Here is a 21,516-nt window from a genome sequence, read left to right on the forward strand (position 1 = left end):
ATGGAATCAATGAAGAATATTTTCAGTATTACATGTGCTCTTGGATGGTGGTCTTTTATTGCATCACAAAAGTTCTGTCTGCACAACTGGACTAGAAATGTTCATCTGTTCTGTTGGACATCCCTATTGTTTTTCCTTGGAAAATATCCCACTAAGAGCAATCTCATGCAAGTATGCTGTGGACATAGTTTATTTTGATTTCAGCAAGGCTTTTGATAAGGTTCCACATGATATTCTTGTTGACAAGTTGGTAAAATGTAGTTTGGATACCACTACTGTTAGATGGGTTTGTAACTCATTGCCAGGTTGCACCCAAAGAGTGCTTGTAAATGATTCCTCCTCCTCTTGGAGAGGAGTAACAAGTGGAGTGCCTCAGGGGTCTGTCCTGGGCCCTGCAGACTTCACAACATCTTTATAAACGACTTGGATGAAGGAATAGAGGGGATGCTCATTAAGTTTGCAGATGATATGAAATTGGGAGGGGTTGCAAATACAGTAGAAGACAGAATCAAGATTCAAGATGATCTTGATAGGCTGGAAATCAGCGAAAACAAACATTTAAACAGAAATAAATGTAAATTTCTGCATTTAGGTAGATAAAATCTAAGGCATAATTATAGGAAGAGGGAGACTTGGCAGTAGTCCAGGTGAAAAGGATCTAGGGATCTTAGTAGATCATACATTGAGCTCAAAGGGCAAATGCGGTTTTAGGCTATATCAAAAGGAGTATAGTGTCCAGATCATGCAAAGTGAGGGTATCATTTTGCTCTGCTGTGCTCAGACCTCACTTGGAGTACTGTGCTCCGTTTAGGGCACCACAGTTTAAGAAAGCCATGAGAGCCAGTTTGGTGTAGTCATTAAGAGTGGCGGGACTCTGATCTGGAGAGCTGGGTTTGATCCCCCACTCCTCCACTTGAAGCCAGCTGGGTGACCGTGCATCAGTCACAGCTCTCTCAGAGCTCTCTCAGCCCCACCCACCTCACAGGATGATTATTGTTGTGGGGATAATAACAACATACTTTGTAAACCACTCTGAGTGGGTGTTAAGTTGTCCTGGAGGGTGGTATATAGGGCTGCCAGATCCCCCGCCCCCACCCTCCCACCCCGCCCCTACTTATCTGGCCAGCGGGGGGGGCGCACCTTCCATGTGCGCCCCCCTGAGGTAATGTGTGCCCCTGCGCACAGCAGCCGCCAGGATCAGGCCTGTTTTGGCCTGGATCAGGGCCCCTGTGGAGCGCGGGAGCATTCCTGCACTCTGCAGGGGCCCACAACGGACCCGATCCACATCAAAACGGGCTCAATCCGCGCCCAAAAGGGTGCAGATTGGGCCCATTTTGGCACGGATTGGGCCCGTTGTGGGCCCCCGCGGAGCACAGGAACGTTCCCGCGTTCCACAGGGGCCCCAAACGGGCCCGATCCACGTCAAAACGGGCCCGATCCGTGCAAAAACAGGCGCAGATGGGGCCCGTTTTGGCACGGATCAGGCCTGTTGTGGGCCCCTGTGGAGCTCAGGAACACTCCTGCGCTCCACAGGGGCCCCAAACGACCCCGATCCACGCCAAAATGGGCCTAATCCGCACCCATTTTGGCACGGATTGGGCCCGTTTTGGCCTGCTGCGAAGTGCAGGAGCGTTCCTGCACTCCGCAGCAGCCCCCAAAGGCGCAATCTAGGGGCTGTGTGATGGCGTCACGGTCATCACGCTTGCAGGAGCGCGCACACGCAGTGTGCGCGCGCACCCCCCCCCCAGGTAAGAGCCAGGCCCCAATCTCCCACTGGGAGCTTGAGGGGGCCTGGCAACCCTAGTGGTATATAAACCAAATGTGATGATGGTCAGGGCTTTTTTTCTGGGAAAAGAGATGGTGGAACTCAGTGGGTTGCCCTTGGAGAAAATGGTCACATGGCTGGTGGCCCCGCCCCCTGATCTCCAGACAGAGTGGGGTTTAGATTGTCCTTTGCACCGGAGGGCAATCTAAACTCCCCTCTGTCTGGAGATCAGGGGGCGGGGCCACCAGCCATGTGACCATTTTCAAGAGGTTCCGGAACCACTGCGTTCCAGCTGAAAAAAAACCCTGATGATGATGATGATGAATAAGGATGTTGACAAGCTGGAACATGTCCAAAGGAGCGCATTGAAGATGGTGAGGGATCTGGAGAACAAGTCCTGTGAGGAAAGGTTGAATGAGCTGGGTATGTTTAGCCTGGTGAGGAGGTGACTGAGACGTGGTAAGTATTTGAAGGGCTGTCATATAGAAGATGAAGCAGAGTTGTTTTCCGTTGCCCCAGAGGGTCAAATCAGAAACAACAGGTTAAAATTAAAACAAGCCCACTGCCGGCATGATGGCATCACTTCCCTGAAACGACATTAATTGCATCTGTGCTGGGAGTGTATGTGTGGGATTTAGTCACTAGGCAAGTGCTAGCCCCGCCCCCTGTTGGGAGGGTATAGGGATCTGGCAATCCTAGCGGAGAATAAAGGAGTTTTGGTTGTGATCAAGCCCCTCCTTAGGTAAAGGTTTACGGTAATGTAAAGAACTGGGCAACTCTGAGCCCCCCTCATTTTGTTCATGGATGGAAAAGCCAGTTTGATGTAGTGGATAAGAGCGCGGGCCTCTAATCTGGAGAACTGGGTTTAATTCCCCGCTCCTCCACTTGAAGCCAGCTGGGGAACCTTGGGTCAGTCACAGCTTCTAGCTCTCTCAGCCCCACCCACCTCACAGGGGGATTGTTGTTGTAGTGCTAATAATGACACACTTTGTGTCAGGTTCTGCCTTGGGCGTCGGCTGGTGAGGCGCCGGCATGTCTGACTTTGGACCAGGGGTACCATCAGGGATTATGCGGGCTCCTGCTTTGTGGAAGGAGTGGGGTATACCTTACCCTCGCACCCTCTCAATTCTCTCGCAGGCCCACTCAACCTGACAGAGTCTCGGCTGCCTTCCATGACAGCTGGCCCCTTCCTTCCTCTGGACTTCCTCTTCTTTCCTCCACCTTCTCTCCGCTGCGCTCTCGCTCTCGCTCTCTCCTAAACTCCTCCACACTCCTATACAACCCACCTACCCTGTGGGTGGACTTCCCTTTTATCCCTTCACCAATTCTCTGCTCCACCTGTCAGCCACGCTCCCCTCCTGCACTCTAGCCATGGCCTTGGCTGACTCAGGCAGCTGCACCTGAATTTGCTTTGCAGGCTGCCCTGGGCAGTCACACCTGTTCCTCCTTGGCTGGCTGACAAGCTTCCTCTACTGAGCTGGCTGCTTGGGGCAGGCACACCTGTGCCTTCATGGCTGGCTGTCAAGCTTTTCCTGTAGAGTGCCTCAGGCAGCTCCATCTGGGGTTGTTTTGGGCACTGGGTTTTTTCCTGGGCCATTAAAGGAAGCCATGGTGAGACCTCTCTTGAAGAAACCATCACTGGACCCTACTGTCCTGGTCAATTACGGCCCAGTTTCGAACCTCCTGTTTCTGGGAAACGTGATTGAGCAGGTGGTGGTGGAACAGATAGAGGGTTTCCTGAAGGATGTCTTGGCCCTATATCCCTTTCAGTCCGGGTTCTGGCCAGGACATGGGACAGAGACGCTGTTCGTTGCCCTCACGGACGACCTTTGCAGACATCTGGATCGAGGCGGTTTGGCACTGCTGATACTGGATTTGTCAGCAGTGTTCGACACAAGTCAATTACAATCTTCTGACTCACTGCCTCGCCGATGTGGGGATACGAGGGACTGCCTTACAAAAGACTGCTTGTCTCTTCTCCCCATGGTTGGGGACAGAGGGTGGCACTTGGGGAGAAATTGTCACCTCGTTACCCATTGGTGTGCGGGGTCCTGCAAGGGGCAATACTCTTCCCTTTATTGTTTAACATCTATATGTGCCCCCTTGCCCAGTTGGTGCGAAGATTTGGGCTTGGGTGTCATCAATATGCAGATGACACCCAGCTGTATCTGATGGACGGCTGGCCCGACTCAGCCCCAGATGTCCTGGAACATGCATTTGCAGCCATGACTGATTGGTTGAAACAGAGTTGACTGAAACTGAACCCAACAAAGACAGAGGTCCTGTACTTGAGCCCCAAGGAGGCTCTCCTCGCCTTGACTGCAGCCAGGGCTTTCTCAGTCCTGGCTCCTACCTGGTGGAACGCTCTGTCTACTGAGACCAGGGCCCGGCAGGATTTACTATCTTTCCTCTGGGCCTGTAAGACAGTTGTTCCACCAGGCTCATGGCTGAGGTTGGGCCTCCGCTGGCCGAAGGATGCAACATCTATCCCCCTCCCTGTAAAAGCTGTCCACCACTGTTTTTCAGCTGCTGTGACTGTGCTGCTATATCTAGTTGTACAGCTGTACTGTTCATTAATAGTTGTATTGCTGCCGGCAGGCAAAGAGTGCTATTTTTATATGATGTTTTAATATTTTAATATGGAACGTTTTAAAATGATTTTAAGGTTGTTATCCGCCCTGAGCCCGCTTGAAATAAATAAATAGCTCCCAGCTTCGCCTGGACCAGGCTACTGCCTTCTAGTTGGCCTGCAGGCTAGGCCGTGGCTCTGTGCTACTTTGGCTGCCTCTCCTCTCTGACTGCTGGCTGACTGCTCTTGCTTCCTGTGCCTCCTCCCTCAGGTCTACTGCCCCCCTGGGGGTCCTCACTCTCCCTACTTGGCCCCCCGGCTCCCCACTGGAGGGTGGGGCTAGCTGGCTTCCACCTGCCTCGCCTGACTCTCTGAGGCTTGGGTGTTTTTCTGCCCTCCTGTGGCTGGAATGCCTTCTCCCCCCCTTCAGTTGTTGGTCTGTTCTGGTCCTTGGTGCCCGTTGGGGTGGCTGTCTCCGAACTGCCTCCCGTCCCCTCCTCCTGGTAAGTCTGGGGGCTGAGCCTCAGATCCTGGACACTTTGTAAACCGCTCCGAGTGGGTGTTAAGTCATCCTGAAGGGCGGAATATAAATCAAATGTTATTATTAGAGTGCATAGACAAGGGTGATAGTGAATGAGGACTGTGCATGACTGCAAATAAATGAAGAGAAGCCCTTTTTTGCAATTAGTTTTTTTTATTGAAGCAGTGGTCACATGACCTGGCATCTAGTCTTCTACGAGAGTAACAGAACAGCTCTGGCCAGTCATCTGGCCCCTCAAGAATTTTTGCTATGTGTGAACAAAGATCACATTTCGAAGGTCTGAAAAACCCAGTTCAGAGACAGTAACATGCCAGTTTGTTGGGAAAACAGCTCCACAAGACATGGTTAAGACTAGCTCTTCACAACATCACCCAAATAAGGGGCTGAAATAAAGGAACTACTTCAGAAAATGTCTCAGCACATCTGGCAGGTACCCCACAAATATGGCAAATTAGGAACCTGTATCTCTCCACCCAATCAAACTGTTTGATGGAAGACAGAAAGGGTACTTGCAAAAATATCATGGATTAATACAGGCTCTTTTTAAAAAACTATTTTGCTGTGTTTTTCTGTTAGCTGAAAGGTCCCATTTAGGGGGCAGGGAGGGTGCTTTTGGACAAAAGTGACCAGGAAAAATAGAAGAGAGTTTAAGAGTAGTGGACAGAAATCGCCACAGTTGTGAAATAAAGACCACACACTTTGCATTTTAAATTTCATGTCCAGGCTAACCTACTTTTTATTTAATGCAAATTACAGTACCAGTTAACTATTTCCGAACCAAGTCACACGGAACAAAATGTATTTACAAAGGAGTAGAAGGGAGGAGGTAAAAATAATAAAACATTAAGCATACTTTCCACAAAAAGTTTATATTTAAAATGAAAAAAGTCAGTCACAGAGGCATTCAAGTAGTAATAACGTTATACATGTTTTGCTTCTTCTTTGAATCAAGACAGCTTTGCACAACTGTATGCAATAGTTTGTATACAACCCACAGTCCATTATATATATATTTTTTAAATTTCTGCTTTTAAGATGGAAGTGATAACACTAATTGTGTGTACAGGCCCAAGTGATCTATCAGCAACATAGTAACAAACGCAAATTTTACAGGCAAGCATATTATTTATATATATAAATTGTTACTTATATATATAAATTTCCCCCCAAATAAACAAAGAACAAACAACACAAGGAAGGAAGATACATATCTCAAGCTAACCTTCTAGGTATTTGCTTTAATATATGCCTTTCCATTTTGCTTTTACTGTCTTAACGCAAAATGAAAAACAAAATTTGGAGAACTTTGATGAAAGTCCCAGTAAAAAGCAGGCCCTGGGCTGGACACTGAACTGTGCTTTTTATGACTGGTTTTGGCCTCCAGTGGATGAGATTCCTAATGGAGAAAAGTTCATTAGGGAACATATTTTACTCGACTGGGAACATTGTAAATGAACATTAATTACAGATATCCACCATTACTTGGTTTATTAATAAAAGGAACTATGTCCAAGCATCAGCTAAATTGCTTTAGAGCAGTCTGTGATGAATAAAACATTATTTTCTCTTTTTGCTAAAGAAAGGTCCTTCAAAGTCAGAATAACCAGTGTCTTGACTGACAGTCAGTCAGGGACACAGAGCAAAATTAAAGCCATTTGGAAACATGCACGGCTGCAATGCGGACAAAGGAGAAATCAAGAGACCAGACGGGACTTCATTCAAAAGCAAGCTACAAAATTAAAGTTCTGAGTGGACTGTCAGAAACAAGATGCTATCACTGACCTCTGTGTCACCAGAAAAAGTGCAGCCTCTGCCTTACTGGAATGAACACAAGATGGTTACGTGCGCACACACACATACACACACACACACACAAAATCCTCCCACCCCACCCCGAACAAAAGCCAGCAACCTTTGGTATGATAAAAAGTTCAGCATTTTGCCACTGAAGACACTCTTACGCAGAATACTAACACGGTAGAACACACGTGAGCAAAGTTGTAAGAGAAAGGCCTTTTTGTGCTGGGCACAAGAAATTAAGGTCAACTTTAAACAACTTCTTTAAGGAAACAATTTTGGGTGGGAGGGTGGAGGCGGGAGGAAGAGTGGCAACTCTACAGCCCCTCAACACCACAGATTAATCCCTGGGCAAGATTTTTATCTCTGCAGAATGCAGGGGAGGAGTGGATGTGTCTATTCTACCCCCCTCCATTACAGCCTCTTCTTTGCAAAATCCAATTCTGCCTCTACGTGAACAAAAATTGAGGCGCTGGGAATAGACAAGCAAAATGTAAACCTGTCACTTCAATGCCAAGAGAGCAAACGCAAAATGAAACCAGTCACTGTTACTGGGGGAGAGGGAGAAGAGGGTAGGACAGACTTTTAAACGCCTACAACAAAGCCATGGTTCAAAATGAAACTAGTTGTGGATGACATTTCTTTTAATTATGCTACTGACCCTGGAACTGCTGAAAGAAGGGAAGTGAAGATATTTCAATGTGAGAGACATTTGTTACAAAAAACATGAACAAAGAAAATAAAATTCAAAACATCATGGAAGCAAAGGCACTCCAAACTATATAGATATACTATACATCGCTACAGTTATTGTTACAATAATACAGGCCGGTTATCTACTGTACAGAGTTAGAACTATATGGCTTTAAAAAGCTCGTCTACATTTTGTCTGATTATTAAAACAGAGTAACTGCCCTGAATGGTAACTTTTTGCTCATTAACAACAGTTCCTGGGTCCACATATTTACATATAAAGCAATAAAACTCATTTTTTAAAAAAAAAAACTAATGTACAAACTTGAATTTGGTGAGGAGCTTCTGTCAGTTTATTTACAAAAATAGTATTGAAACACCTGGATCTAAATTTGTATAAAACTGTTTGCAGTCCTGCCATGATCCTCAAGAAAATAAAACCATCGGGATCCCCAGTCTACACACATGCGCACACACAAACACACACACAAAATAAAAGTTTAAAAGAATTAAAGCTTTTAATTCTTCTCCCCTACTAGTTTTAAACTAAAAAGGGTAATGCAAATTCTAAGACACCACTTCTTAAAACAAGCAGCAACTCTTCTGCGCCCAACGCTGCTTCTGCAGAATGGCCCTTTCTCTCTGCCACTGTCTTGCCTCTTCAAAGATCTCCTAAGCTCTGATCGTGACAGCCTTAGACTCAACATGGAAGACACGTGTGCACGCAGTTCCTGCAATGCTGAGAACCCTTCTCCCTGCCAGGTCTCGCCTCTGCCACCGGCTCTCCTGTAATCAAATACGGAGCCGCTGGAGAAAGGGAGCTTCCGTATATACACAGCCTTTGAGGCGGTTTGAGAAGCAGAGAGAAGCAATCCTCTCCTGTCTTGACTTTTAGGCAGCCAACGCCTCCCTCCCTAGCAGGCCCCTTTTAACAAGGTTGGATGTTAGCAGGGCTCACTCCGCTCCTGTCAACAGCGAAGTCCAGGCCTTGACAAGAAGAGGAGGTCCTTAGTTCAGAAGTCCTGTTGCCCTCCAGGGGCGGCATTTGCATATGTGCATTGGTCGTAACAGTTGATCACATTTCAAAAGATTCACCCATCAGCTACGAGTCCCAGCAGCAACAGAGGACTAAAGTTCATTCGCATTAATGTAAGGCCTAGTGGGCATGTCCTTCAAATCTACGAAGAAGAAGCAGGTCCCCGAGAGCCTGCCTGTTACTGCAGCAGCAACGGCAACCCTACTCACTACTCCACTACGCCCTTCCGAGGTCTATTGCTTTGACTTCAAAAACAGACTCTGACTTTGCCATGACAAAAATAACCCAGGATGAAGACACCAGAAATGCATTTCTGCTTCAGTCAGACCGGTTACAGATTAAAAATAAAAAGCAGCACTGTATCTATGTATATATTTATAATATATATATATATATATGCATATGTATATGTGCATATATACACACACAATTAGCTTTAAGTCAGCAGAGTCAAGTAAACTGATTTGTCTACTTGTTAATATTCACTGTGAAAACATCACAATAGCAATTGCCAAAAGATCAATAAATAAATGCTAGAAAGGAAAATATTAAGTTAAAGTCCATCCTAAAATTTGTATTTAAAGTTACCTGTAAAATAACACAGCAATTTGAAAGTTCTAATTGCAATGAAAATCATATGTATAATAAAATATATTATAACCACATTCTTTCTTTCCTATTTGCTTCTCGGGTAAAGAAGCCAGTTTAGAATCAGAAATGGGGTACACATTGGGGTGCAGAAGTGTTTTAATGCTGGCAGTGGCTTTCAAGCCGTTTCCTGCACCGGGAGGATTATGTCTACCTCTCTGCTGAAGGAGACAAGTCACTGGCCATCTTTTTTTTTGTGCTTCACATATCCTTGAATGTCCAGGTCCAAACATACATCGTAGGTTAGATGAACAAGCCTATTAGTTCAAGCTGATAGTTTGTGTGTATATATGTAACATACATAGCTACAGGATTTCCCCAATGCTAGAACAGAATTTATGATCAAGGTCTACGCCTAACAGTTCCAAGCATTATTCACGAAGTACCACACACACACTCCGTTCCCTTTGGCAATCCAGCATATTTTAGCACCTCTCTTGCCCTTCTTTCCTTCCTTCCAACCCAAATTCAATGAGAGTTAAGGTCTCCTGTGTACAAAATTCAAGCTAAGCAATTCCTGCTAAGCTCCTGACCAAATTCAAGTTGTGCACTATACCAAAAGTTGAAACTTCACTTAAAAACACAAGGCTTTAAAAAGGAGCTTCAGCAGATGGAGAATTTTCCTTCTTTTTGTTGTGGGAGGGGCATGAAACACGATTCCTGATTCTGACGCAGATAAACAGCAATTGTTGAAATTAAAAGATTGTCATGGGAAGATACATTGGCGTGGTCTATTGCTCCACTTCTCCTCTTCCCACTCTACCTATCCCCTGCCCGAAAGAGCCCGCAGAGAATGAGGATACAATGAAACTGGTTTGTATTTATAGGTATTTTACAAGGTTAAATAAGAACAACAATAATAAAAAATTGAACACTATAATGAACAGGGTTTTTTTTTTCCTCTTTTTAATTTTCTTTCCAAATGTGACCAGTGTTTGCTGAGCAAGACTCAAGTTACTGGCGATTGTTCTGTACAAGTTGCTGCTTGTGACCAGTTCAGGTGGAGTTGGAGGCAGATGCCGAAGCGACGTTATTGGTCTGAACTCGGTCTCCTGCATTCGCATCTGCAAACACAAAAAGAGAGCAAAGGAAGAGGTTACATGCTGACAAATTTGGTGGACAAGATTCCTCATCTCTTTCTTGACCCAAATGGGAATTAGGAACCTGAACCCCTGTGGAAAGATCTGCTTGGTATCTAAGCACCCAGCAATTCACAAATAAGGAGTTTGGCTTTATGTGCCAAGGAGTTGGATTTGCACATTCCTCCTTGCTCCTCTCCCTTGCATTCTTTCCTTTCCTCTTCTGTCTCTCTTTGGTTGGGATGCAGTGGTAAATGTTCATTTGCCCCAAACGAGGGCAGGAATCCAAGCATGCACAGGGGTGGTGGAGGAGGGAATTGGTGTTGCATCGCCTGTGGTGTTCTACAACAGCTGGACTTGATCCGTGTTCAGGCTTGCTGAGAGAAATACCAAGATCTGATGCCGAGCATGGGCTTTATACATAGCCCTAAACCTGTCCATGTGACATAAACAGCAGCGGCAGAAACTCTCTGCCCTTGTTTCAAATACAGAGCTGGCAACTGGGGAGGGATGGTGGATACATAACAGAACATCTGCTTGGCATGCAGAAGGTCCCAGGCTCAATCTCTGACATCTCCAGTTTAAAGGATCAGATAGCAGGTGATGTGACAGCCTGAGATCCTGGAGAGCGGCTGCTGAGTGGACAATGTTGAGCTTAAGGGACCAATGGTCTGATTCAATATCAGGCAGCAGCATGTATTCCTGACATCACTCAGGGAACAGGCAGTGTGGAGAGAGGAGACAAAGCAGCATTCAAAACAAGGATGGCCTGCTGTACTCACGGCATTTCATCATATTAAGATCCAGAGGAGTTAGCCGTGTTAGTCTGTAGTTGCAAAAGAGTAAAGAGTCCAGTAGCACCTTTAAGACTAACCCACTTTATTGTAGCATAAGCTTTCGAGAGCCACAGCTCTCTTCATCACATGCATGCACATAGCCTGTCCTGAATTAATTATTACATTTTATTTATGAACAGACATTTCATTTATGGGGAACTTCTCGATCATAACCAAAAGGGGGGAGGGGCTGAGAAGTGACATGATGCAATTCTACAAATCCAGAGGCCAAAAAAATGGCCAGACCAAGGAAGGGTGTGTGTGTGGAGGGGAGGTTTCCGCAACCGTCCTTGTGCATGAATTTCCCCACATAATTTAATCCAGTGATATGTGCAACAGTTATGTAAGGATGAACCCAGGAAGGGCATGCATGCGAGAGGGAAGGTCCTGCTGTAAAATGGCCCTCACTGCATCTCCAGCCCACCAGGGATAGGTGGGAAATTTGTTGCATTGATCCAGGTCCCACATTGCTAGACCTTAACGAGGAGTTTGCCTCTCCAACTCGCTCCCATCCCCGAGAGAAAAATAAAAACCTCTCACAGCTTAGCAAGCCTTCTATAAACTAAATCATCTTTGACTCTTTAAAAATGCCTCTTTTACATGAAGAAGCACAAGCTTCTCCTGGTCAGTTTATTCTAAAAAGTTATTTCATTCATTCATTCATTCATTCATTCATTCATTCATTCATTCATTCATTCATTCATTCATTCATTCATTCATTCATTCATTGTGTTTCACAGAAACACAGAGTTGGAAGGGGCCATACAGAGACCTTCTAGCCCAACCCCCTGCCCAATGCAGGATGAGCCTAAAGCATCCCTGACGAATATTCATCCAGCCTCTTCTTGAAAACTGCTAGTGAGAGGGAGTTCACCACCTCCCTAGGCAGCTGATTCCACCTTTGAACTACTCTGACCGTGAAAAGGTTTTCCCTAATATCCAGCCGGTACCTTTCTGCATGTTTATACTCCACCGCCCCTGCATTCTCCCCAACAGGGACCCAAAGTGACTTACATCGCTTCAGTGGCAGGGTAAGGATTAGAAACCGGTTTTCTCAGATCCTAAATTAGAACAGGGCATCAGCCCACCCAACCGGAGCAACAACAATCAATTACCTACAGTGTCGTAAAGTGAAACTCTCATGTATAATTTATAAAGTGTCAAGTGCATACATAATGATCATACAGTCATCAATCTTTCTGCAAAACTCATATCAATAACTAACTCAACAATGTTCCTAAGAACATTCAATAAATATGATAGATGTAATAAGTCAATAATAATCTTAAACAGAGTCAATAATTACATATTCCGGCCACAGTGCAAATTCATTTAATCTATTTTTTAAGCCCAATTAAGGTGCTCTTTTCTTCTTTTGCAGAGATGCCAGGATGATGTTTAAAGTGACAGGCACCACTGAGGACACGTGGTCTGATGATTGCCAAGAGTGGCAACTCATGGTCCTTCTGTTCTTTCTGTTCTTACTCCAGGTTGGACCATCACAAGAAGAGGGGCGCAGGGGGGGGTGCTAGCCTGACGAGAAGCTAGCAATTTAACTCATTTTGTGATCTAAAACTTTATTAAGGGTGTGATGATAACCCAAATCCCAAATCACATTGAGGGATTTTCAACACATGCAACTGGTATGAGCCTTCATAACACCATTATGAGGCCATTTTTCAGATCCTAGACAAACCCTCTAAGAGCTATACCACAATGGTGTATGGGCCAGTCTTAGAAGGCCAGCCTGTTTTGAGTAATTCAAGTCCAGGTAGAAGTTGCCCCATCTTTTGTTTGTTTGTTTGTTCGTAAAGATATTTCCAACTTAGGATTCCAACGTACAGCCAGAATGTTCACATCAAGACACTGGTCAACTTTAACTGCAATTAAATTAAATTACCAATGACATAAATGAGAGAATGGTCTAACTCCTCCTAAGAGAACAGTAACTAAAAGAAGAAAATTAAAAATTTTCAGCTGCACCTTGTCTACATGGAAGTCAGTTCAAGTACGAACAGCGTTTTTAAGAATGGGAAGGATGTATTGTGAACATATGGAAAAGGGAAATATCAAACATTTTGGTGAGTGCTAGGCTATGCGTATAAGAAGGAACAATCCCAATTTCAACAGGAGAAAGGCAAAGGATGAACACCAGCCAAAACAATGACACACATCTTTAGGTTTAATCTCTGTACTGTACTCTAGACAAGAGGCTACTGTTAGGATGAAATATGCGGAAACAGAATGGGTTCCAACTGGCAAAAATTTCAGACAAGGGTGTATATTATCTCCCTATCTGTTTAACCTATATGCAGAATATATCATATGGAAAGATGGATTATATTTAGATGAAAGTGGAATGAAAACCAGAAGAAGGAACAATTTGAGATAGGCAGATGTCATCACATTACTGGCAGAAAACAGTGAAGGCCTGAAATGACTAATGATGAAGGTTAAAGGAGAAACTGAATTATTCAAGAGGGCTTTTTTACCTTGGTGAGAGGGCTGTACTGTATTGAAATGGTTCAGAGAGATACTTTAGAAAACACTGCAGACTATACTACTGTGTACTGACAGTTGTTTATAGGATGTTCTAGCCATAGTTCATATTGATTTATACTATGCAATCTGCCTTGAGTCACTCTGAGAAAGGCAGGCCTTAAATAACATGAATAAATTAAATAAAATAACTAAAAATTGCGAAAGCAGGATTACAGGAGAACATCAAGAATACAAAAATAATGACGACCAAGGAATTATACAATTTTAAGATTTATAATGAAGAAAATGGAATTGTTAAAGATTTTCAGCTCCCTGACGCACTCACCAACCAAAATGGAGACGGTGTTATAATAGACTAGCTTAGAAGAGTGTGAAAGTATATGTTTAATTGACAAAATAAGTTGAAATGAGTAGGGGAAGAATAGACAAAGGGTTGGAAAACTGTTGGAAGTCAACAAACGGGGGGGGAAAGGGAGGGGGTTAGAACTGGAATATTAAAGTAATTTGATTGTTATAAATGACAAAATATTTCTAATTCCAATAAAAATTTAATAAAAAAACAAAAACAAAACAAAACAAAATGGAGACGGCAACCAAGAAATCAGAAGGAGGCTGAGACTTGGGAGGCAGACATGAAGAAACTAGAAAAGATCCTTAAGGATAAGCATGTGTCACTGGGACCAGGATCAAGATAATTCATGCTATGCCATTCCCTGTTACTATGTATAGATGTGAAAGTTGAACAATGAAGAAAGCTGGCAGGAAGAAAATTGATTAATTTGAAATGTGGTGCTTGAGGAGAGTTTTACAGACACTCTGGGCAGCCAAAAAGACAAACAAGTGGGTTCTAGATTTAAGTAAGCCTGAATTCTCCCTAGAAGCTAAAATGGTGAATCTGAGGCTATTGTACTTTGCTCACTTCACAAGAAGACAAGACTCACTTGAAAAGACTATAATGCTAGGAAATGTGGAAGGCAGTACTGACTCAATAAAGGAACCCATGGCCTGCAGTTTGCAAGATCTCAGCAAGGCTGTTAATGATAGGATGTTCTGGAGGTCATTAATTCATAGGGTCACCAGAAGTCAGAACCATGTTGGAAGTCACTGGTTTCTTCCTCAGCTATTAGTGACCATACAAACTTTTCATCCATGCAGAAGTCTATTTTTTATCATCTGATCTCTGGCATGACTATTTTGTTTTGGCCGATCAAAGATACGTATAGTTTTAACTCAGCTACTAGAAGAAATACTAGCGAGACACAATGTTTAGCTCCTGGAGGAGGTCTGAACTAAGCAGTAAGCCAGAGGTGGCACACAGGCATGCATGACAATGTCTGCTGGCTTCAGCAATATGTTTGTGATTAACTAAGAACTACAAGAAAATAAGGCAACAGCAACAAAGTTTTTGAACTCAGAAATAAACTGGTAGAAAAGCTGGACTGCCATGCCTTCAACACTGGCAAAATGCAATTGGGTCTATGGGATAAGGGAAATATGGCAGCCATATTTTGAACCAGTTGACCTTGGGACCATATTATTCAAGTCTTGGCCCATCTGCACTCTGTTTGGTTGAGGCACAACTTAAGGTTCTAGTGTTGACCTTTAAAGACCTATGTAGTTTGGGACGAACATGCCTTAAAGACTATCTACCACTATACAAACCTACCTAAATGCTACAGTCATCTTCTGAGGTCCTGCTTCAAGTGCCCCCATCTTCTGAGGTTAGGCAGGTGGCAATACAAAAGAGTGTCTTCTTGGTCAAGGCCCCAAAATTATAGAACTCCCTCCCCAGGGAAGGAGTCCCCCTTCTATGGCTATCTTCCACTAGAGGATGAAGACTTTGTTGTTTTGTTTGGCATTCCTCAATAAGCCTTGTGATGGTAAGGACTAGTTCCAGCCACTCCTCTACTGGGGAACAGCCAATGAGAGCTGGTGGAATGCTGGGGCTGGTGACAGTTGGAATCTGTTAAGGCAGTTACTGAGGGAGATGGTTTTGGTGGCTGAGAGGATAGCAACAGAGAAAGCTCGCTTATGACATCTGTTATATTGTAACCGAGTTATAAGTTTATATTTAAATAACAGCATAAATACTAGTTATGAATCACTCAATTCACTGTTGTAAACTCTGAGTTCCCTTTCCCCACAATAGTCTTCAGCAGTAGCTGGAAGGGGTGGTGAATATAGGGAGCTGGCTGCCTGTCTGGTAGAACTTCTGGGGAAAGGATCCAGTCTGGATTTAGGTCAGATCTCTCTGACGGGCAATGTGAAAGGGGGTCATATAATGTGGTTGCAGTGGTGGGATACAAATCTCCAAGTAAAGGTGTTCTTGAAGTAAAAGACTGGGTAACATAGAGGACCCTTGTAAATGAGTGAGTGTCAAGAAATCCAGTGTGTGACCAAAGCCCTTTTGGGGGAAAAGTTAGATAAATGCAAGAAGGTGCAGAGGAGAAAGTCACGGAAGGAATTAAGAGAGAGGAAGGATTTAATAAAAAGGATTTGCTCTCCTGAGGTAAAAAAAATTACAGTAAAAAGTGAGGAGCTGCAGTAAGGACCCTGGAGCCTTTAAATGAAACAGAAGAGGTAAAGATAAAAAGAAATTTGACACTCCTGAGGTAAATCAGAAAGTGTAGAGAGTTGTCACTAATATGCTGAAGCAATTATGAGTAGTAACAGTGAACTTGAGAAGGAACAAAATCGTTTAGAACAGCAAAGGAGCAGGGAATGACTTAAATTAGCCAAAGAAGCAGTGCAAAAAGAGAATTTGCAATAGCCCAACTGGCAGCTGAAGAAAGACAAAAAGACAGAGAAAGAAAAGTCAGACAAAGGGAAGGAGAATTTAAAAAGTCAAAAACCAAGAAGAAACGGAGGAACACAAAAGGCAACAAAAATGGAGGAATGCAAAATGGCAAATGGACAAACCAAACAAGATAAAGAATTTGAAAAAATTAGAATGGAGAAAGCATCAGACTAGAGCAAGAGGCGGCAACAGAAGTGCAGAGCCTCAATCTAAGACAATTGTGGTGGGGGGATTTAGAATTCAAGAAGACCTGAGGGTAAATAGAAAATGAATTTCCCAATTCCAAAAAGGAGGTAATTTAGAAGCTTATTTTGTGAACTTTGAGAGAGACTGTCACAATTTTAACATCCCTCACAACCAGAGAATAACAAAGATCTCAACTCTCTGGTGGTCTAAGTGAAGTTTACAGTAAATTGGGGAATAACAAAGTATTATGATTATGAGTAGGGGTGTGCGATCTGGGAACTGTGTTTTAAATCTGGATTTGTTCTGATTTGGCAAAACCCAGCTTGCCCAGATCAGATCAGTTTTTCCCCCTTTCCTCGGGCAAAAGGGGGGAGGGGGGAGTGTGAGCAGCCAATGGTGAGAGAGAGATTCATTGTCTGGCCAATGGGGGTTCTCTGATGGGGAGAGAGCCTTTTTTGAATTCAGCAAAGGAGACTGGAAGGTGATTAAAGCAGTTGCATGGCTGAGTTAGAGACCGTGTGCCGAGTGCTACCGTTGGCCTCCTGCTGCTCTCTGCCTTGGATACACCTGGATCATTTGGATTGTGTGGCTGCTGCCCCTGGACCCTGCCCTGACATACACTGACAACCTGAAGAAGAGGACCTGACCCTGACTTTCCTACCTTCTACCCAGTTTATTGTATAAGCTCGCTGGGTTTCCCCCTGTTTTTTTGAAGGGAGTAAGGTGGGGCAAGGGGCCAGGGTTTTTCCCTTACAGTTGCCTGCAACCCGACTTAAAGGCCAGAGAGTTCCTTGCTGCTGCTCTTGCAATCTTTAATTGAGAAAAGTTGGTTGTGGGGGAAACAGGTTTTTGCTCCTCCGTCTGATTTAAAGGAAAGAGTTGCTTGAGAGTTCCTGTTCTGTTTGGGTGTGTGTGTGTGTGTGTGTGGGGGGTGCTTAAGAGGTGTGTTGTTCTGCACCCCATTTGCTAATGTGTCAGTATTGTTTTTGCCACTAGTGGACTTTTAGGATGCTCTTGTTGGGTTGTTGTTCAGAGAAATAGGAGAACATTCCAAAAAGTTCTTAACACGGGTTAGGTATAGGTTTCGTTAATAAAAAACTTAAATTTTTAGCGCACGGAGACCAACAGTTTTTCCTTTAAGAGGCTTGTGTAGGAATTAAGAAAGCTTCAGATGTTTGTCAAATAAATAAATAGCCCTCCGTGGCAGAAAATCTAACTAGGCTGCCTTGCTTGTTTAGTTTAGTGAAGCCAAACCAGACCAGGTGCTTCAGGAAAGAACTAGTGTGGATATGCTGATCTGCAGCCTCTGTCAGACCTTGGAAAGTAAATCCCCAAATTCTCCACAGCAAGCACACGGGTGAATTGGCTGAAGTAACTTGTATTGGTTGAAGTAACTTTGGTTGAAGTATTTGGTTGAACTTTTATTGGCAGAAGTAACTTTTAACTTTTATCTGGTCTCAAGGCCGTTGGCTGCAGAAGTGAAAGTGTTTAACTTCAAAGCAGAGATAACACACTGAACTTCCAAATAACAGGCATTGAAAGGTACTCAGAACTCTGCATAGTGTCAGAGGACCAATAGAACTCTGCATAGTGTCAGAGGACCAATAGAACTCTGCACAGTGTCAGAGGACCAATAGAACTCTGCACAGTGTCAGAGGTCCAATAGGTTGCATATAACAGCCACATGGCATGTACTGCAGGCAGGCATACATGACAGCCTCCTAGTTTCAGGAATCAAGCTTCTTGCTAGTGTGGTGGTGGAGAGTGCCCTCAAATCATGACTGACTTATGGCAACACCTGGTGGGGTTTTCATGGTAAGAGACTAACAGAGGTGGTTTGCCTTTGCCTACCTCTGTAACCCTGGTCTTCACTGGAGGTCTCCCATGCAATTACTAACCAAGGCCAACCCCCTGCTTAGCTTCTGAGATCTGATGAGATCAGGCTCACCTGGGCTATCCAGGTCAGGATTCTTGCAAGTATAATTATTTTTAATAGCACCTGCCTAAATGTGGCTTTTTAAAAAGAGATTTTTCAATTTCCATGCTTGAGCCAAAACAGTTAACACACTTTCAGAGCAGGCACTATTCAGAGTAACTTTTTAAGGTCTTTTGAGGAAGGGTTGTGAATTTTTGTAGGCCAATGTGTGTTAGCCAGTGTAGCATGAAGGCTCACTCCTGAACAGTGTTAGTGGGTGAAAGGAGAGTCCAGCTCGGCCCTGCAGGAAAGGCAAGGGTAGTAGGGTAGAGGGGAGGGGAAAGACTGCAGCTTTCCCACCACATGTGCAGAGGTGGCCTGCCCCTGTACAGCCGCCATCCACCACTCCAGCCTCTGACTTGGCTTGTGACCGCAAGAGGGCTGCAAAAACTCTCTTTGCTGAAGTGGCTGCAGGAGCATCACCCCTACAGGTCCCTGAGGCAGAAGCTGGCATTGGGCAGGGGCCTGCTGCTGAGGCTCCCTCTCTTCTAGCTGCTGAGACCTAGCAGTGGGGAGGAGTAGCAGCATGAGATGTTCTTTGGCGTGCACTTGGTGGATGAGAGTTTTCCAGGCCTCGAGCTCACCCAGGGAGCTGGAAGAACTGGCAGAGGGGTCCACCACCAGGGAGCCTTCTGCAGTTTCATCTGAGGACAGCAGCAGGCCTTTCAGGGCAAGGCTGGAGAAGGTGGTGGAAGAAGAAGAAGAGATGGAGAAAGTGGCCCCTACCTCTCAACCCCTTCACCCTTACTCATCTCTTTCTGACCCCTCTAGACACGGTGTGTATGCCCTGAGCGCCTCACAGGCGGTGGCTCCTGGGATGCTCACAGCTGCAGGGCAGCACCTCTGATATCTGGGAGCACTTCCAGCGGACTCCTGCTATGTACAGTGCCACCACTGTAGGGCTCAGGTCAGTAAAGGGGAAAGACCTCCATAATCTCTTGACAAGCAGTCTCAGCTTCTTCAGGGCCAGAGAGAGACTGATGCCACATGGCCCCTCTACCTGGAGAGCTGAGCAGTTGGTCTTCCTGAAGGTCAACTTGTCACTCTTTGATTGCCCAGCAGGAGGGACAGTTGATCCAGCCGGCAGATCATGAAATGTGAACTACCGTTTGAAACTCCCATCCCCAAAACACCAGCCCAGCCACTCTTGGATCTTGGCATAAATTTGTGCAAAAAATAAGAAAAATAAGACAAGCAGTACCAGAAATGTTGTCCTCTTGCCACTGGAACAGGAAGATTCAGAGAGATGTTAGGGAAAGTATAGAATTTGACATACACACACACACGCACACCCGCGAGTGTCACAAACCAGCAGAAACCCACTGAAACATCCAAAATGAACCTTGAGGGAATGCTGTTGTGTTGTTCTTGTGTGAAAAGTTAACTTGCAGGGGTGGGAGGGAACAGGATGGTCAGTGACGAGAGGGCTGCTGCAGCCTTCAGCTACGCTTCGAGGCTTTTCTGAGCCAGTGAGAGTGGCAGTGTAGGCTGCAGAGCAGACTGCAGAGAGAAGGATTTAGGTTCCCCAAAATTAGCCTTCCCTCTCACTTTCATTCTGAGGCCGAGAGGGATCCATCTTACACTGAGTTACTTATGAGTTATGCTTGTTGGCCGTTGTCGGGTGGTTGGTGGTTGTGCTGCAGTACTGAGTGGCTGGATACCTGCTTGGAGTTCCCCCACTGGCCCTGGCTCTGCCTGACTTATGCGAGTGACACTGGTTCTGTTGGGCTAAGTATCCCTTGCTTCAGTTTGGCTTTGATTGAATTGACTTGATTCTCTGGCGTGATGATGTTCTCCTTGCGTCACTTTTGTTCTGGGGAGATTCCATTCCCTCGCTTCAGTAGGGTCCTGATGGGCTTCCTCTGGGTTGAGCTCGTGTTTGGGGGAGTGTGCCTCTGGCCAGTGGCAGCCTTGCCACCATGTGTTTCTGTCCAGCAGCCAACTCAGAAACTTTCCCACCATAAAAAACAATGGAGAGTGGCTGGGGGCACCTTGCTCAGGGGCCCATAAATCTGGACTCCAGGCCCAATCTTCCTGAAATTAGGGAGGGTCTTTACAGGATAGACAGAAGTAAGTTCCCTGCAAATTTGGTAGAGTTTGCTTGAAAAATGACATCCTCCCAGCCCCTTGGATACCCCCCGATAGTTTTCTCCATAGGGAATAATGGCTGAATAAATCTGTGATTCTTTAATGTTGCCGAACCAGATTGGAGTTCATGGATCTTGGATTTTTCTGGGATAGCTGGAAAGGGGAGAATTACACAAAGAACCTCACCTGCTTGATAAAAATCATACAGGGAGTGGTGATAAAAGAGCCAGAGAAACACATGGAAAAGATGTTATCAATGTGGTGAAACAAGGCGCCTGCATTATGACTGCACCAAAATGAATAAGCAAACAGCTCCTGTAAAACCAAAGCAAGAGAATGTAACACAAATACAGTCTGCACCTCAACAGTTAACACCAACCGCCACAGAGGATTTTGAATGTTCAGAGGCTCCTGTGAAGAGTCAGACATGAGAGAGACCTACTGCTATTTTAAATTGAAGGTATGCCAGAGTGTGTCTAACAGTATCTAAGATGGTGGATGGATTCCAGGTGTTAGGATCTGAAGTGAGAGTCATTAAACTCTACTTGGTGAAGTCAGAAAAACTAGTGGAGGGGAAACCCACAATAATTAAAGGGTTGTGAGGTCCTCCTTTCGCAGTGCCTGTAGCTGAAATCAATATTCAGTACAAAGACCGTCAAGGACTTTGGTAAGTAGGTGTACTGGATGAGAATGCTATTCCCGAGATCGCGGGTAATGACCTAGTCAAGCATGTGGAAAAAGGTCAACCCTTACACACAAATGAAAATGAATCAAGGTGCATCTTACTAAGAACAAGGGGTGGGCAGCCAAAAAACCTCACAAAATAATGAAAGCTCTATGGAAGTAGTTAAAGAATGGGATTGGTTGGACGAGACCAGTGTGATTCCAATGGAAGAACAAGGACCCACTGAGTGCATTGCAGCAAACCAATAGGATAACACATTAGAACCCTTAAGGGACACAGATAACACGAATTCTTCCAATTGGTCACCTGAAGAAATCAG

At 44.8% G+C, this 21,516-nt stretch overlaps 1 protein-coding gene across 2 annotated transcripts in view; it reads right to left on the reverse strand.

The window, feature by feature from the left end:
- Positions 1-9,073: 9,073 nt before the first annotated feature.
- The window catches only part of GSK3B (glycogen synthase kinase 3 beta), a 140,263-nt gene continuing 127,820 nt past the window's right edge, over positions 9,074-21,516 (reverse strand). For both annotated transcript variants that reach the window (XM_055002319.1, XM_055002320.1), the window contains one exon: positions 9,074-10,113. In XM_055002319.1, coding sequence (XP_054858294.1) covers positions 10,046-10,113 — 68 coding nt within the window. In that variant the 3' untranslated portion in view covers positions 9,074-10,045. The remainder of the gene's footprint in view (positions 10,114-21,516) is intronic.

Source organism: Eublepharis macularius, chromosome 18 (assembly GCF_028583425.1).
Source record: "Eublepharis macularius isolate TG4126 chromosome 18, MPM_Emac_v1.0, whole genome shotgun sequence".
Classification (NCBI taxonomy): Eukaryota; Metazoa; Chordata; class Lepidosauria; order Squamata; family Eublepharidae; genus Eublepharis; species Eublepharis macularius.